General features: G+C 43.0%; 1 protein-coding gene across 2 annotated transcripts in view; it reads left to right on the top strand.

Annotated features, from left to right (window-relative positions):
- The first annotated feature begins 3,939 nt into the window (after positions 1–3,939).
- LOC147017813 (LIM and senescent cell antigen-like-containing domain protein 1) overlaps positions 3,940–19,478 on the top strand; it is a 39,517-nt gene continuing 23,978 nt past the window's right edge. The window contains exons 1-2 of one of the 2 annotated variants that reach the window (XM_085896820.1): positions 3,940–4,007; positions 4,355–4,465. In XM_085896820.1, coding sequence (XP_085752946.1) covers positions 3,955–4,007; positions 4,355–4,465 — 164 coding nt within the window. In that variant the 5' untranslated portion in view covers positions 3,940–3,954. Of the gene's footprint in view, positions 4,008–4,336; positions 4,466–4,749; positions 4,887–19,478 lie in introns of those variants that run through there. The other variant, XM_085896821.1, reaches the window with a different exon arrangement.

Genomic DNA, 19,478 nt, shown 5'->3' with positions numbered 1-19,478 from the left:
CTTGCACAACAACATTACAAACCCCAAGTGGCTATGTGAGCGTGTTACACTATGTCCGACTAATTCCGAAGTAGAACAGGTAAATGACTACATGACAACCATATTTCCAGGGGAGGAACATGTTTGCTGTAGCGTCGATACAGCGGAATCTGAGGGTGATCATTTGTATCCGCCTGAGTTCCTGAACACCCTCTGTCCATCTGGTATGCCCCCACATCGGATCACTCTCAAGGTGGGTATGGTGATCATGCGGCTACAAAACTTCGACCTGCAGAGCAGGCACTGCAATGGCTCAAGGTACGTCATCCATCAGATCCTTCCAAATCTGTTGGTTGCAAAATCTGTGATGGGTGTCAATTCTGGACGCACATTGCTCATTCCACGCATAACCTTGTGAGTCCATCTGACAACATCTTCCCGTTCACTCTGCGGCGTCGGCAGTTTCCGGTACGACCATGCTTTGCCATGACTGTGAATAAATCCAAAGGGCAGTCGCTACACCGTGTTGGTCTTCTGCACAAGAGACTTCTTCAGCCATGGTCCGTTCTACGTGGCAGCCAGTAGGGTTGGCAGATCCAGCAGCCTCCGCATTCTTGCCCTGGACGAGGAAACAAAGAAGCGCCGTTTCGTCAGCAATGTTGTTCATGAAGAGGTGCTAACGAGATAAAGGTGTGTTCATGTAGACAATTTTTATTATTATTTATTTATTGAAGAAAAATTGTTCCAAAAATAATTTATCAAAAAAAGTGCACAACTGTTTTTGGTTTCCAAGTGTCAAAACGGTTTGGCCTTTGGAAGTGTTAAATTCAGCTCTACTCAACATGCTTCCCAATGAAATACATGTCATTTTGGTGGTATGCTTTGCAAACTATATATATATATATATTTTAATTATTTTAAAACTAAAACAATTTGAACATGGAATACCTAATGACACTGAACTTTCAGGTCTCCTACAAATCCTACCCTGTCGCCTCACGGTGGCGTAGGAGTGGCAATGGTCAATGGCAGCGAATGTCATGGCTAGCAAAGACAGGGAGGTAAACTTGATTTTAATTAACTCTGTGTGTGTAAATATCACAGCAGTTGTTACTTCAATGCAAGCAATAATTTGTGGATTGCATGTGAACATTCCATACGGGCACGCACCACTTCCGGATAGTGATGACTTACTGTATTCTAATAATTTCTCGATTTCTAATGCGCATTTATAGATAAACACAATGCCCCAATCCAGTCGTCGTTTACGAGAGCGAAGGAACGGCCTGTGTGGTTGTTGTTTCTGGCACGCGGTTTGAAAGTTTTTTTTGCATGTACGGCCACGCACGTACGGGCACGTGAGAGCGAAGGAACGGCCTGTGTGGTTGTTTCTGGCACGCGGTTTGAAAGTTTTTTTTTTGCATGTACGGCCACGCACGTACGGGCACGTGAGAGCGAAGGAACGGCCTGTGTGGTTGTTTCTGGCACGCGGTTTGAAAGTTTTTTTTGTTTTGTTTTGCTTGCACATACGGGCATGCACTAGTACCATAAAACCACACAAACCCCACAGAAAACAAGTCCTGACGAGCATTCGCTATCTCTGATCGCTCTTTTTCGTTTATTACTTGTGACAGATAAAAAGTCAAAAATCACTGTAATTAGTGGTTGATTGTGCGAGCATATATTGTGTGCTTGATTGATCTCTCTTACTCTCAATTTTTCTCTTTCACCATCTACGTGTATGGAGAGGTGAATTCTTACAAATTGTTTTTGTAAGGTTCACTTTGCTGTGCCTGGGTGGGTTTGAGGGTAGAGGAGTCGTAGTCGAAACCCAAGTCCTATCCAGGCTCCTCCTGATGATTCCAATTCAATATTTTGGTCTTTTATTCGATGAGCAAGAAAATGTTCAACACTCGATGAAACATAATCCCTCTTGCCTACACGAGCTTCCATGTGCAAACGAAAACTTGTACCAAAACAGTGTCATTTTGTGTACTTTTGTAGAAAAACAGGATGTTTTAAACTCGAAAGGGGCACATCAAACAATCTTATTTATTGCCTGAGGATTATCGTTAATGGTGTTTGCTGCCTCGCTCCTCAACTTAGGATATGTAGACCCGGATTGAATTTGAGGGGACTGCTAAATCATCCTGCTTAGTGAGCTAAAAAAAATGCCGACCTCAACAACAACAACAACAACAACAACAACAACAACAACAACAAAGCCACAAGAACCACGCCACGATGATTGATAGCAGTCAGTCATATTTATTGGTAACTTCGCGCGTACCCCCATGCATGTTACTTCATGGTTATCTGTTTATTACCCTCGCCAAAGGAGAGGGTATTGCGTTTGGGTCTTTGTTTTTCTTTGTCTGTCTGTCTGTCTGTCCATCTTTGTTTGTTTGTCCACACAGAACTTTCATGTTTTTCTCCGCAACCGCTTGTCAGATCGAGACGAAATTTTCACCATCGGAGCGTCGACTCATGGAGAATGTTGGAATCATAATCATGACGTCATAGGTCACGTGATGTGGCAGCCATGTTGGAAAAACGCAAAAACTTTGGACATCTGTATCTCTGAAACCGCACCAAGGAAAAAAAATTGAAACTTGGCACACGGCAAGTACACATACGAAATCAGTGTGATTTTTTTTGATGACGTCATAGGTGCCTTAATTATGACGTCAAAATTGCATCTGTAGAATGCTACATCTGATCAGTATGAAAAATTTTGAAGGTCATCTGGAGATAAAATGGTCCACAAAAAAATTTCATGACATCATCAGTCATGTGATTTGGCAGCCATATTGTTTTTGTTTTTTTTAAACCTTCAAATATCTTCTTCTCTAAAGTGGCTGAACAGATCGAGGCAAAACTTTACAAGTATGGACACGTATACATGAGGAACAAAAAGTTCACACATATGATGTCATTGGTCACATGGTTTGGCAGGCATATTGGATTTACCCTAAAACCTATAAAAAATTATTCTCCAGAACGGCTGGACAGATCGAGGGGAAACTTCACACAAATGTTCCCCAAACCTTGGGTGTACAAGTTTGTTGAAGAATAATTGATAGGTCACATGGTTTGGCAGCCATATTGGATTGAAGAAAAATATTAAATGTTTTCTTTGGAACCGCTTCATTAATCGAAGTGAAACTTCAAATTTATGATCTAGTAGTAATGGGAAATACATGTTTTAAATTTCAACTTGATTGGACGCATGGTCTGGCAGCCAGAATTATTTGATTTTTTTGATATGGGTTCTTTGGGGTTAAAAAAAAAATGGAATAAGGCTCACTTGACTATGCCTGGATGGGTTTGAGGGTCTTGGAGTAGCAGCTGAAATGCAAATCCTATCCGGGTTCCTCCTGATGACTTCATCTTGCTTTTTGCTTGTTCAGGTTTATTCTGATGACTCCAGTGCAGCACCTATTTTATTTGGTCTTCCATTTGATTTGAATTTAATTTATTTTAATCCCATTCTAAATTCTAATGAATAATAATTAAAAAAATTGTCATGGGCCAGGGTCAGGTGTCCGATTAAAGCGGGATGTCTTGGTACCCGGTCATCACTGCCAGCAGTTTTCAAGTGGCAATTCTAATTATGTCTCTTATTACTTACACAACACACCAGTCTTACATGTCTCTTATTACTTACAAACACCACACAAAATACACCACACAAAAGAAATCCTGGCGAGGGTCTGCAATCTTCGATTGCTCTTTTTCTTGTTGAGTATGCACAGGTGAGGGTGGGGACTCAATTGAGAAAATTTAAATAGAGAAAAAGGAAGATTGGGTAGTGTGATTGGAGTAGGTAGAGAAGAGAAAGAAGCAAGAGAAGAGGCAGACGGTGCTTACGTATATTGGAAGGGGTAAAGCTTCCACCCTTTGGTGCCAGGGCCCCTTATCATGCGAAGGCAAGTGTCTTTTGTACCTTGCTCTGATGAGTCAACGATTAGGTGCATGGGAATGCAATTTGAAGCAAGTTATTGGATGAAAACTTCCTGTACGTTTTTGTGAGTTGTTTGTACTAATTTGTCATAGGTATGACATACGGCATTGATATGTCAGAGGAATTACGAGTTGAATCGAACAAGGGGGGGGGGGAGAAGTGGGTGATGTTTCCACTTCATTGTGAGCCTGGACAACAGGGTGTGAGCAGAGTTTTAAAATGCATGTCAGGAATTCCACTTCAATGCTTATCTGATTTTATTTGAGATTTTCTCACATTTGTTGTCACTGAACACACGAAGTCTTGTTCAAAACATTCATAATAAAAAAAACACATAACTACCTGCCATACCTGTGTATCTGATTCGATCACCTCCAACTTTACACATTCTAATTGGTTGCTTTTAAACAGGTGGTTTGTTACGACGGATACAACTGCCCCACCCAACAAGCAAGTCATCTGTTTCAGCGTTTCTCCGCAACCGGAGATTGTGGAGGTTGTAGAGCTGGTGAACCGAGAGAGGTAAGCTTGCTGGTTGATTGAGCAAGTTGTGAGTATGTACTAAAATGTAACGCATATTCGGAATAGTGATGTTGGTAAATTTTGTGCCAAAGAGTAACCGTGAAGACGAAGACTTTCAGACTTCAGTAATTGTGTTGTATGTTGGAACTGTTGCGGAGATAGAAACCGCTGATTGCTGCATGTGATAAAGTGAAGGAAATAAAGACAGTGGCTTAGCAGAAGTGAAAACAATAAAGAAATATATGTATAAAAAGCATGACAAGCCACCTCGTTCACATTTGCAGCTGCAGCTTAGTTCATTGTAACTAACCAAGGAAATGACCTCGCTCAAGCTGCAAGGACTCCAGGAATCCGAGCTCTACCGCAGACGCCACGAGCGACAGGATGAACCAAACGATACATCAACCAATGGACAATCCATGTGAGTTGACGACTATATGTAAATTGTAAAGGTATATCTAGGGGCTGTGTGCCATATTCGATTTGTCTTACTCTTGGAGCCTTTCACTCACTCGGATAGGTCAATTCCCATGGCTGCTCAGAGTGCGATTTGGCAGTTCTCCCATCGACAACCACCACAAGTGGACTGCTAGTTTGTGGAAAGGTTGGCCATAACCACAGGCTCTCTGAGACGCTGACCCTTCTCATGGGATATGGTCTAGGGTGATGATTGAAGTCTTTTACATACAAACCGACGTTCAAATTGCGTTTGGGATCCTATGATCCTGAGTTCAAACCCAACTTTGCTGTTGAATTAATACCAGGTGGGGTTGACTCTGCCTGTCATCCTTCTGAGGTCGGCAAAATGAGCACGAGCTTGCTGGTATCCTGTGTCGGAGTGGCGACCCGTCCAGGATCGTGTCTAATAGCCAAGGAGTCTGCTTCGGCAGCACCAACGCTCTGCACAGAGTAGGGTCCTGACGGATGGATGGACGTTCAAATACAAAGGTACTTGGGGTTGAATTGGTGTATTCGACTTTTTGCTTTCTTTTCGAGTGGTACAGTTGGGAATCTGTCATATTAAAATCTATCCCAGGACTCGACAGCTCAAACGTGAATACATTGTTACTCATGGCCTGCATGGGTGGATCCGAATACGTGTGGGTGCGCACGCACTCGCTCATCTCTCGTCTCTCAGTGCAATCTCGCCTTTTCATATCGGACCGTTGCAATGGTTATAGACCAGGAAGAGTCTGAAATGAGGCAAAGCTGTCAAATCGATACACAAACAAGGAATTTTACATTTGGCCAGGGACAAAAGCCATAATATTTGTGAAAGAATCGGTGAGTGCCAGCAGATGAAAAACCCAGCTCAATGTTCCAATTCTGAAGTTTCATTCCCATGATATTGCCACGCAATAATATAATGGAAGATTTAGTCGGATGCAATTCTATCAAGAATTGAGCTCGGGATTAGATCATTCGCATATTCTGCTTATCGCCATTCATAATAATGTTTTGTGTTCCTCTGATTGTACCTTTGCAAAAGGACCAACAAATTATTATCTGTTAATCTGAGATTTCCCACGGAGAATCTTTATTTTTTTTTATTTTTTTTGAAACTATCAATTTCATTAACTACAAGGATGAGGAGACTACGGACAAATCAACATAGTGTATGGGATATGAACCGGGGATTCTTGCATCATGAGCTCGGTGCTCGGTCCAGTCGTGAATGCCAAATCGGCCAACCTGCCACGACAAAGTAAGGTGCAGATTTGATTGTCATGCAGTTCCTCTAGATCTGGTAAGTAGGTTGGACTAGAGAGTAGAGTAGAGTGAAACTTTTTGAATTCCCACGCTTGTATTTCTTGAGATCTATCTTTGTCAGCCATAATCTTTGCCGTCGTTCCTCTTGAAGGTAAATTGAAAAGTGTTTGCATGAAAACTTCTGCAACTTTTTTTTTTCTTTCCAAAATGAATACATGTCAGAAGAGGTTACAAAGATGGAGTTAATGATGAAAAAGAGAGGGATGTCACAACTCTTTACAGATGTGATAGCGAAGTGGATAAGCTCCAAAGCTTGGATTCTGTATGTAGGAAGCTGGAGTGGCAAAACATATAGCAGTAGCAGACACCATCTTAAATCCTTTGGTATGACTCATCCGGGATTCAAACCACCAACCTCCCAGACTCATAACAGACACTCCAACCATTACCTCACCAGTTCTGGTTCAAGTATAAAGGGACAACTCGATTTAAACTGAGGACATCTTGATCTGAAGTCAAATGCTCTACCACCGAGCAGTACCCCCAAAACTACACAACTGTTATTGAGCTATCTCCTGAACATGATGCATTTGGCCGAAGTAACACAATCGGTGAAGCAATGCTTTGTAGCCAAGAACTGATTATAAATCGAGAAAAAAAGATTACCATTTGAATTGTACACACCTCATTCCACCACATCACTTCGTGAGACGGTATCGCTCTCTTCCTCCAGAATGATGAGGTTTTTCATTGATCCTTTTGTTCGTGTTACCAGGTTGTAGTAGTGGCATAAACATGAAAATCGGTTCATACTTGAAGGAGGAAAGTAATGAGGAATGAGGGTTCAGGTGGGGGTGGGGCTGATGCATTCAGTAAGGGAGGATACATGCCAGAGAAAAAAATTCCATACATGCCCAACACTACACCTGGTATGTAATTATGTCTGTTTTCCACTGGAGAAAAATAGTTCGATAGTTTGGGTCCGGCGGGGGTCTGTGACTACGTGCTTTGACCGGAGTTTCTTTACCTTTATGAAATACCCTAAATGTTGCCTTTTATGATCGACATCCAGATAAACTGTTTTCCACCCAGCATCTCAGCATAGACATTCAACTATCCTAATTCATGAAAAAAAAATTGTTTTTTCAAACATAGAGGGCTGCTGCCCAGGGAGCAGCTAGTGGCAGTACCAGTTACAATGTAAGGCATTGGCTGTTGTTAGATTGTGTACACCAGACTAGGTGGACATAATGGTTCGAGTCTGGGGAGGGGGGGTCGGTGGTTCAAACCTTGGTCAAGTCATACCAAAGACTTTTAAAATGGTACGTGCTGCTTCCTTGCTTGACACTTAGCATTTAAGAGCATAGAGTACGGACAAATGACACTGGGAAGGCAATGGCAAACCACCCAGTATAACCATTGCCGATAAACTGCTTCAGCAGCACTGACACGCTCGAAAGAGTACGGCACATCAAATCAAATACACTACATATATAACAAGCCTGCTCAATAAACTCGGGTTTTGTTGCATCTCAATGACATACTGTTCATGACATTTTCCTTAGGTTTGGAATCCCAACTAAGTAGTAGTAATAACCCAATTAATAACACGTCCCATGGCGGGAAATGCTATGCAGATAATGGAATGCGCGAAAACAACTAAGGGGCTTTCTCACTTTCTCTTCTTTCTTTTCACCCTCATCCTCCAGCATCCGTCCCATCGTCACATTCCTCTCCCGATGCAAATATTTTGACATTCGGGTTGACACGCTGGGAGTGTGCCTATGTGTGCCCCGACGCACTCCGAAGTTGTGAAATTTGCTGCCAGCTTCCACCAAGTGAATTGTCACCTTACCCCTTAATGCTTTGTCTCTTTGCACACAATCTCGCAAACGCATGTTTTGCATGAAGCTCCGCAATCCTCTTCTTGATCACTTTCATCGGCATCAATCGTTTCTCAGCAACACCGAGCAACATTATTATTAAAACGTCTGCGGAAATTTAAAATCTGGATTGGCGGTGGAATCTCAGGATGCGCAGGCAAAAAAGTTAATACTTTTTCAGGGATTTCAAAAGTCTAAATTATGCAGATGCCACAGGTCAAACTGAGAAGTTCTGGTTCTGTTTTGAAGTTCATGACGAAGTGTTTCTTCCATCGAAACGTTTGTTCACCTTTCTTAACAAAGCTGCCTTTGTTGTTACCACTTAAATTCTTGTGAAAAGTGTTCAGAGCAAACACCGTCGCAGAATAGCCTACAAATACGATTTTCATTTTTACCTCTGGAATCGAAGGTGGACGTAGGTTTTGTTTTTTTTCACCCCTGGTTGTCTGTTTGTGAGCAGGATATCTCAAAACGTTATGGACGGATTCAGACAAAACTTGGTGGACAGGTTGGGTAGATGATAAGGACAGATTTATTGGATTTTCGTGAAGATCCAGATCCGGCCTATCAACGTAAGCTGTTCAGCCTGGTGGAGCTATGCGCTCTACCGAGCGCCGCTCTGTTTCTATAACTGGAAAGCTTTTCCAAAAATTTCAAGCAAGTTCCACAAACCTGAATTTCGTGCGCTAACTATGTTATGGACCCTCTCATGGGCAGACATTATCATCCAAATAGTAAATGAATAAACAACCACTTTTTGAACCGTTGTTCGAGTTCCTTCTCACTGTAGATTGTGATGCTGTGATGGGGTAAATCGTCTTGTCTTGTTACAAGAGCTTTTTGCCTTCTCATGGAAGTTGTTGCAGATGCGGCCGATTTGCATTTTTATTCACGGAACCTATTGGTTGAATAAAATAATACAACATAAATAAAAACAACAACGAAATGTAATCAGTGAAAATGAACAAATTTATTTTGGTTTAATAAAGATTATATATATATATATATATATATATATATATATATATATATATATATATATATATATATATATATATATATATATATATATATATATATACATACACAAACACGCCATTGTGTGTGTGTGTGTGTGTGTCACTCTGTCTGTGGCTTTCTTTGTTCCTTATGTACGGCCACATCTTTTAAGTTACAAACTCCATACTCAGGGTATAAATACAACTTTGTGTGGGGAGTAACATCGGTTATGTGGCTGCAGCCTCGCACGGGGGGAGGGGTGCGTAAATGATCTATGTCAATGTGTACCGTGTAGCTCCACCTGGTGCTCATGGCAGAGGGTATTATAATTTCCCTTTTTACCTGTAGTGGGGCAACTTAGCTAAATATAGCATAACAATTGTGCATTTTGTGAGGAAAGCACCAAATTTGGCACATGAGTAGCCTAACATATTATGAACAGATTTGGATATTGGGCCATCTCAAAATTTTTGATTGCAGTGGAAAATGGCTGCCACAGCCATCAGCGGCTGAATTTTGAGATGGCCCAATATCCAAATCTGTTCATAATATGATAGGCTACTAGTGTGCCAAATTTGGTGCTTTCCTCACAAAATGCACAATTGTTATGCTAAGTTGCCCCACTTGTGGGCAACGCTGAGGTTAAAGCACTCTTCACATGGGTAAATTTGTCCCCCCCCCCCACCCTCAAACGCAGTGGCCTGTCAAAGCCTGCCATGATGTACGAGACATTTCTAGCGGGGAAGGACATCAGGATGAACAGGGAAGGTGGGGGGGGGGTGAGAAAGTAGGGAAAGTAGGGGGGAAGTGAGGATGGGGATGGGAAGTGCTTAAAGCACTCTATACACAGGTACATTTGTCTTTCTTTACTTCTCCTTCTTGCTCAAATTTTTTGGCAAACAGGACGATTAATTAGTCCATCAGTGAAGCAACGGGTAGGCTCTGCCGGTCTCTCAAAAACAAAAAATACAGTATATAATACTTTGGAAGAATCTTTAACTTAACAGTCCCTAAAGACTATCCTTTGACTTGTGTGTTTACTGTCTCCCTCTGTCTCTCTCTCTCTGCTTTCCTTTCCATTTATTCCCTTGCTGGTTGTGCTCCATTGTTGTCACATTACCACACTGTGAATTTAACCTTGCTCTCACATGAGACTCGCTCTTGTAGAGGAAAAAGAAATCTAGGGTGCCTCGAAGCAAATTCCTCAACTAGATCTCACAATCTCTCCCCCTCTCCCTCTCCTCGATTCCCCTCACCTATCTCTCCCTCCTCTACCCTATCTCTCCCTCCTCTACCCCTTCCCCTCTCTCGCCATTGGTTAATCTTTCGTTCAATCTTGGCTCACTGTCCATTCCAAATTCATAGCCATTGACACTTCAGAAATTCCAAATTTCTACCCCTTCAGTCGAGTATCCCACGTCAGATGAGCGACCCATTCGGGAGTGTAACCCTTGCGAAGGGACTACTCCAGGATAACCTGCACCCTACAAAGAGAGTTGTGCATACCTGCGTCACTCTGGCATTAGCAGTGTCCATTATGTTGCAGAAACGATTTTTAAAGTCAGAGCCGATGCATACGTCTCAATCCTACGGCATGCTCCTTTATGCTTCCCACCTGTTTTACCATCTCCAACAGAGCACTGGCCCCTCATATTTGGTAATATCTTGACCAAGTCTCTCAATGATGTGGATGATTTCACTAGAAATGTGTAATCCATAAGCATTGGAGCAGACATGAAAACAAAGTCCCCATGGATTGTCAACTTCGTCAACACGTCGAAGGGTAACAAGTTTCTCGTTGGTGCTTACGTGCCACACTTCATCGGTCGACGCTGAAATTAACCACCCTCCAGCTTTCAGAATGTCACTCACAATGTCTTCCTCTATGAGGTCACCAATCACTGCTCGTTCGTTTTGTGTCATCTGAGAAAGGTAAGTTTTGCATCTTGAACAGTTTACTTGAAACGACGATTCAAAATTCCATCCCGACTCGAAATACGAAAGCCAAGTAAAGCTTGGAGGTTTCTTACATCTAGTGTTGCATGCAGTATTAAGTGGGATGATTTTGTGGGAATTGGATAAGCAACTAGCATGGTGGGGGAACAAAGGGAGGAGGTGGATGGCATGAGTGGGCAGGTCAGAGCACGCATCTCGTTCTGCTTATTGTGTTCCATTAATAATTTGTTGATTTGCAATGTTGTTTAATTGTCTGTGTTAGTTTGTTGCTACACCAGGAATAAAACTTTCTTCCTTGTATTTTAAGAAAGTCATTTTGAGCAAATTTCATGGCTTTTTTCGGGCGATGCTTCATGTGCCAAAAAGAACTCTTCCAAGTTCGAGCTTTCCTTCACTGCATACCAATGGAAAAGAGTTACCCTGGGATTTTAACCAGGCTCCCCACATACAATTAAGTTCACTACCAAGCTGTTCCAAGTTAATTATCTACCTTGTATGGATAATTTGTTTGAGGGTACGTGCGACGACGATACGAGCTTATCACTCATCACCGATTGATGATTTGTGGGATTACCTCCCATTAATTCCATAATATTTTACTTGTTTAAAGAAGTATAAAGAAGAGCAGCACACAATTTCTGGTTGATTATTATAAATCTTTCGCACTCGAGCTCTCCGTACTGTGCATATACAGGAATTGAAATGTTGATTCCTAAGGACTTGTTTGTTTATGCAATGTTGTTCCAAATGCCCTACATTACTTACCCACAATACTGCCAAGTTGCTTGTTTGTCACTGCACTTTATTTTTTTGCACCTGCACTGCAAGTTTATATAGCGACAATTTTTTTAGCCATTTTGTCGAAGAGCCTTTTTAAAAGGTGAAACATCATTCGAAGCATCATGTGTACTACACATATATTTAAAGCTCTTTCTAACCACTAACTGACTCACTGACTCACTGACTCACTGACTGATATTTAAGATCAGCACCATTTGGGTGACGTAGAAAGCTGAAATATTGTGTGCTGATGGACATCGAAGCCGGTACACCGGGAAAAAAATCACAGGATCATCGGACAACATCCATTTTTTTTTTGTTTAAATAAAAAGAAATAAATTATTAAAAATGCAGGTAAGCAACCTGAGACAATGGAGAAGCATGGTAATTTTGTGCGCTGATGGACATCAAAGTTGATACACCAGGAAAAAAATCAGAGACCTGTCAGAAAGCATCCGTAAATTAAAATATAATGCCTGATCATCATGCCTGATCCAGGAGAATATATCGGGCCCAATACATTTTTGATATGTCAGGCTATATATCGTTTTCAATGGTGAAGAATCACTTTAAAATTAAATAATTCTCATATCTAGATCCGGATTCGGATCTTCAACAAAACGCAATCAATTCGTCATGGTCACACACCCAACGTGTCCACCAAGTTTCATCCAAATCCGTCCACAACTTTTTGAGATACCGTGCTATATATGAGTTTAGCCCAATCAATAGTGAAGAATGACTTAAAAATAATTTCGGTTCCAGAACCGGATCGTCACCAAAATCTAATCAGTTCGCCCTTGTCACACACCGAACTTGCCCACCATATTTCACTCAGATCCGTCCATAACCTTTTGAGATATCCTGCACATAGACAGACAGACAGACAGATAAACAAGACTAAGACGTCGTGCAGAGCATGAAACTTACAAAATCCACAAAACTAATTTGACCTCAAAAATAATTGGCTGGTTGAATTGAGTGACCTGATATGCAAATCCTCTTCAAATTTCAAGTCAATCAGATGAAAATTGAGGATTTTAGAAATCTCACCTAAGTCGTTGACCTTTTGCCGATGTTGACTTTTTGACCTTTTGACCTCAAAAGCAATAGGCTTCTTCCTTATGACGAACTCTATAATGTGGTGAAGTTTTGTGAAGATCGGTTTCAAATTGTGACCTGCAGGTGATAAACAGACAGGCAGAATAACAAAATTGACTTGAAGAATGTTCGATGTTGCAAGTAACAAACAGACAGAGAGGGGTGAAAACATCACCTCCTTCTCCTTCGGTGCGGAGGGAATGAAAAATCAAATGCAGGTGAGCGACCCGAGCCAATGGGGAAGCACGGTTTGTATGCTTACAGAATGTGATTGTGTAAGCATACCCCGCGAGTACACACACACACACACACACACACATATACACACGTTGCTGTGTCCGACTGAATGGACTGAATTCCGTTAACACGGAATTATTCTGATGTGGGACCTTACGGCCCGAGAGATGATCCAAGCGGTCTTTTAAGTCACTGCGTCCAATTTTACTTTTATTTTGCCATTCCCCAAGGATGTCCAAATTATCCAATGTGACGACAACCCCACACAGAAAGCAGATGTCTGAAACACGCTTTCTTACCTTTTAAAGGATTATTTTTCAGAAAAAAGCACAGTGAACAGGATCAAGAAGACACTATAATAAACTGAACAAACCAAGCAAGTCAAAAGACACAAAAAGGGGAATGGGAAGATGCAAACTTATATACAATGGAGAAATAAAAGCTCAAATACTACCCACTCGGCGCCAACAGATAACTCTTTCACAACACGGCAAAAACGCAGGTGGGACTTCCCTTTTCTTTGAAAGAATCCCTGAAAGAACCAAAATTGGCAGAAAGGAAAGAGCTAGACATCTTTGGCCACTGCACTGCCGTACTTTCCAAAGGGATTGACAAGTTAGTACGCAGCAAACAGATTGACAAGATAGTATACGTTAGATCAAGCAGGATTAGATCTGTCACTTACTTCAGGTACTATGTAAACCTGTACTAACCTGTTGCATGGTCGGGTTGTCGGTGTTCAAACCGTCTCCTCCACCAGGTATTCTGTTGAGGAGGGTGTTTGGATATGGACACCCAACAGGATTAAAAACAAAACCTGTCAAAGGGCGGAGGAGCTCCTTGTGAGCCAACATTTCTCGTGCTCAACTGGTGTCTGCGGACGTCCTCCTGCAGTTGGGTTACTTCTTATTAGGAGGTTGGCGGCAGGATTTGCACCCTGGCCACCGTAAAACCCTTCATTCCACAAAACCCAAAAATGTTTAAAAAAAAACATCTGAAACCCACTCCGTGGGAGTACCTCCCGTGAAGCTGCCCTGCGGAGGGCAGCTCACTGGGTGACGGGATTGGGGCAAAGCCTTAGGGACCCGTATTCCTTGATGATGGGAGGAAAACCACGGAGTAACCTTCCAGGGACAGATTGCAGTGGTGTGTGACTGAGTGGTGCTGAGGTGTCGTCCACCAGACGGCGGTCTCCTTTGATAAACCTGAGGCGGTCCCTTGGGGGGGGGGTGCCTGGAATGCCCTATCTCTAAGAGAGGATGATCGCCTGTCTCTGTTATCATCTGAGCTCAAGCGTTTCAACACAAGTATTGCAGCACTCACTATCTGAGGTTCAGAGACCAGATAGTGGTGAGATGATGGTGGGTGGTTACACCAACTGTTGGTCTGGTTGCTCTGATGGTTACCATGCTCAGTGAGTTGCTGTAGCTGTGTCCAATAAGCTGACCCCAATGATAATTGAGGTAACACTGGTCAACAAACGTATTATAAGACAAAGGATTCATCACTCCTTGGGCGTCATTTCCCTGGTCTCTGTTTATGCTCCGACTGAGGCGAGTGATCTCACCATGAAGGACGCATTCTATGCCACGCTAGAGTCTGTGGTTGATCAGTGCCCCAGGCAAGATACTCTTCTGGTCTTGGGGGATTTCAATGCATTGATTGGAACTGATAGGGATGGTTATGAGACATGTGTTGGTCCGCATGATAGGGAACCAGAATAGCACCAAGTTCCTTGACTTTGCAAGAAGTCATGGACTTTGTGTACGTGGTTCATGGTTTCAGCGCCCACAAGCTCATCGCTGGACTTGGTATTCCAACGCTGGTGGTGTGGCAAACTAGATTAACCATGTGCTCGCTGATGGTTCCTGGGGGATGATCCAGAACTGCAGGTTCAACCGGAGTGCTCAGTTCCTAAATACCGACAACACGCTCGTTGTAGCAACTCTGAAGTTGCAGCTAAAATCCAGGAGAATGGTACCTTCCCAGTGTAGGCTGGATTTTGGCAAGCTCAAGGATGAGAGGGGAGCTGAGAAGTTTGCAAACAGAGTGAGTGGGGATTTTGAGTGTCTGGGTGCTTAGGGGAATCCTGAAGAGTTGTGGAGTGTCTTCAAGACCACCATCCTTGATGTTGCCGGTGGATGTCTTGGAATTCACAATTGGGTGAAAAAGAATTTTGTCTCTCAAAGAACACTGGATACCACTGACCATAGTCACAGGGGTCGGCTTTCTGGCAGAGCTGAGCTGCTCACGGAGCTGAGGCTTGAAACTGTATGTGCGCAAAGGGTGGAAAAGGAGGCCTATGCATGAGGAATCTGTGAGGCGGTAGAGCATTACCTGTGGTCAAGTGATTCTCGCCCTGTTTACAGGGGAATTCGCACATTGTGTTCCTCCAAGCCCATCCCTTGGTGAACTGCAGTTAGAGCGGAGGGTGGTAGGCTGTTGACAGAGGAGTCCAAAGTGAAGGTCCGCTGGCCCGGTTACTTTGAGCGGCTCGACCAGGTTGATCCACGAGCTGTCGAGTTGGATGTCAGGGGTGTTACTATCCCAATTGCTGACCCTCCAATCAACTGTGGTCCACCTTCATTTGTGGAAACACAGGCTGCAGTGAAACACGGGGTATGCTTACACAATCACATTGTGTAAGCATACAAACCGTGCTTCCCCATTTGCTCGGGTCGCTCTCCTGCATTTGAAATGGGGTTAAGTTCCTGGGATCTGTGGCACCCATGCTGAACTTCTCAAGGATGGTGGAAATGCTATACTTGTGTCATTGCATGTAGTTCTGTGCTCTGCCTGGAACACAGGTATATCATCCCAACTGATTGGAAGAGGGGCCTTGTTGTCCCTCTCTGGAAAGGGAAGGGTGATCGCCAAACTGCAACAACTACCGATGGAAAATAAGACGTGATGGATTCATTGGATGATTGGGTGTGGCGCTGCCGATACCTGTGCGGAAGGGTGAAAGTCCAAGTCTTCAGGTTCTTGTTGCTTCCGGTGTTGCTCTATGGATGTGGGTCCTGGACTCTGACCAAGTATCAGAGATGGAGACTTAATTCGTTTGGTACCAGGTGTCTTCGGAGAATCCTTGGCGATCGCTGGTCGGACTTTGTGTCCAACGAGCGGTTGCTGAGAGAGACTCAAATGAGATTTGTTACCTGCATGGTCCGTGAGCGTCAGCTGTGGCTGCATGGACATGTGGCTCGTTTTCCTGGCACTGATCCTGCTCACCAGATTCTCTCAGTGAAGGAGCCTCGTGAGTGGAGGAGGCCAGTGGGCCGACCACTTGCCTTCTGGTGACAGCATGTTGATCGTCATCTCAAGGAGATGGGGATGGGCCAGATATTTACCTGGAGGATGGCCAGATGGAGGCCCCTGGAGGAACCGACGGAAAGTGGATGCAGCGATGCACTGCTCCGGCGCATGCTCCCATACCTGACCTGAGCGGACACGGATTGGTGTACCATACATGCTTCTACACACCATCCGTAATGTCATCTCAAAGCTGAAGGACAGGATATCATCGGGTGATAAATCAGGAGTTGTTTACCATTCATCATGACGAGACTGTAACCAATTCCACATTGGTGAAACTGGAATGAATTTGAAACAAAGACATGATGAAGATGATGGAGCAATTAGGCTTGGAAAGGTGACACAGTCAGACATAGCACGCCATTTCCTGCAATCTGGCCACAAATTTGACTTGGATGGGACGTGTGTGTGTGTGTGTGTGTGTGTGTGTGTGTGTGTGTGTGTGTGTGTGTGTGTGTGTGTGCGCGTGCGTGTGTGCGTGTGTGTGCGTGCGTGCGTGCGTGCGCGCGTGCGTGTGTCCACGTCTAATATATTGTCACTTTAAAACCGCTTGTCCGATCAATGCGGAACTTTAAACATCGGAGGGCCTCCCCATTGAGAATATTTTATTATTAATTCTGACATCATCGATCATGTGGTATGACAACCATTTTGGATTAAAGGAAAAGAAATTGGACGACATCTCTGAAACCGTTAAAGGGAATAAAAATTAAAAGTTGGTATATGTCATAACCCCCCCCCCCCACTGATGGGGTATATATGGTGATAGCAATGACATCATCAGTGAAGTGGTATTCCAGCTACAATTGGTTGAATCAACATCCTCATCCGAAAAATCTGAAACTTCATTTATCGGATCTATGACCAGTTGTGAGTGAAGAATTAAACTTGTAACATCATCGGTCACGTGGTTTGGCGGCCATATTGGATTGAAAATCGAAATGCAAAAAACCTTCTGCAGAACTGCTTAACCGATCGATGCAAAGTATCATACATATGAACGACTCGCCCTGCTGGGGAATATAGTTTGAATTATTTTTTTCCATTTCCATCTTCATTGACGCAATTTAGCCTCAATGTGCACAGAAGTGGTTGTAAAATATCCTCATAATAATCAATCACAAATCAGTAAAGCTCCGGATAATGGCAACGTAATGGACATAATAGGGTGCATGGATGATACGGGTATATGGGTCATAATAGCTGTGGGCCATATAACAGTAGGGTGTTCAGTTAAGATGGTATTTTAGATCCTCGTGGAGGATCTCTAAGTCTTACTCACGTTGTTGTTCTTGTGGACTTTTTTGTTTCACAGCCTCCAGTTTTCATCGAAACTTCCTGAAACTTGGCGTATATATGTAAAAATACCCTGCGCAGACAGTAACCATCTCCGATTTTGAAAATTCCTCCTAGAAAAAAAAAGTTATCACATCAAAATATCTCCGCTAATGGAAATCGCCGAAAAAATTATCTCCGAAACTAGGCAAGCTTTTTGAATTCTGTTTGCGGGAATGAATTGCATTAGCAGAGATGAATTACCGCACATATGATACATCACTATGACGTCATATAAATTTTTATGACCATTCCTATTTTTTGACTTTTTGTTTCACAACCCAGAGTTTTCATCGGATCTTCGTGAAACTTGCCATGTATATGCAGAAAGCCCACGCGCAGGCAGTAACCATCTCCGATTTTGGAAATTCTTCCGAGAAAAAAAGTTGACGTCATAATATCGCCGCTAATGGAAATCGCCTATACCATTATCTCCGAAACTAGGCAAGCTGTTTGAATTTTGTTTGCGGGAATCAAGGTGGGCATTAGCACGGATCATTTATCGCAAACCTGATACATCACAATGACGTAATATTCGTTTTTATGACGTCATCATTAAGAGGACGAGGATCTTAGCTCATTTGAGCTTGTTAATGAACTGTGTGATCAATTTGGGGACAATAATTGAGTGGGTTTAGTTTGGGCACATTGTTGGTCAGTGTAGCTATAGCATGTCATCAAAAGGCCTGAAAGACAAAACGTCAAGTTCTTTACTAAAAAGTGCAGGTGGATTGGGTCACCAGGTGTGGGGTGTGAAAAGTGATTGGTGTGAGAGTGGAATCTCCAAAAACTAGGCAAGCTGTTGGGCCATTCAAAAACGTTGGGCCGGTGCATGGGCCATCCAAAAAGTTAAACGAACGAGATACTCATAATATATCAAGACAAATCGAAAAAGAAAAAGTACAACGATGTACAGCACTGTCTTCTTCTTCTATAACGGCCACCATTATTCCCACGTTCTTGTGCGATTGGTTGAGGGAAGCTTGGCCCAAGTCTTCCACGAATCAGCTGGCCAGGACAAGTGTTCGACAAAGGTTAGGGAAGCAATCTTGGAATTTGACCATGGTGTGCCGGCGATAGCTCGCCTACTCTTCGCGAAGGACACAGTGGGATATTTAAAGTCCACCAACGAATGCTGACAGACGGGACGACAGTTTAACGTCCATCCGAGTGATGGCACACACAGTGATGAATCACCCTGCCTGTGAAACACCGGGATGACAATTTTTTTTATAGCTGGGCCGAAATTAGAACCCAAGCTGAGCGGTGAGTGTGTGTACCTCCAAGCCATCCTGCCAGCCCTAAGTCTCTAATACAACTAGAATGGCACTCAGTGGAGTACATAGTTTTGCCTTGCATGCTCGTTCTGACCAACAAGCTGAAATGAGCTCAGATCCTCGTCCTCTTCATGATGACGTCATGAAAACGAATATGACGTCATTGTGATGTATCAGGTTTGCGATAAATTATCCGTGCTAATGCCCTGCTTGATTCCCGCAAACAAAATTCAAACGGCTTGCCTAGTTTCGGAGATAATGGTATAGGTGATTTCCATTAGCGGCGATATTATGACGTCAACTTTTTTTCTAGGAAGAATTTCCAAAATCGGAGATGGTTACTGCCTGCGCGTGGGCTTTCTGCATATACATGGCAAGATTCATGAAGATCCGATGAAAACTCTGGGTTGTGAAACAAAA

The sequence above is a fragment of the Eptatretus burgeri genome, chromosome 10, assembly GCF_056783735.1.
Source record: "Eptatretus burgeri isolate ZD-2024b chromosome 10, Ebu_testis_v1, whole genome shotgun sequence".
NCBI lineage: Eukaryota > Metazoa > Chordata > Myxini > Myxiniformes > Myxinidae > Eptatretus > Eptatretus burgeri.
This window is presented reverse-complemented; position numbering and strand designations above follow the sequence as displayed.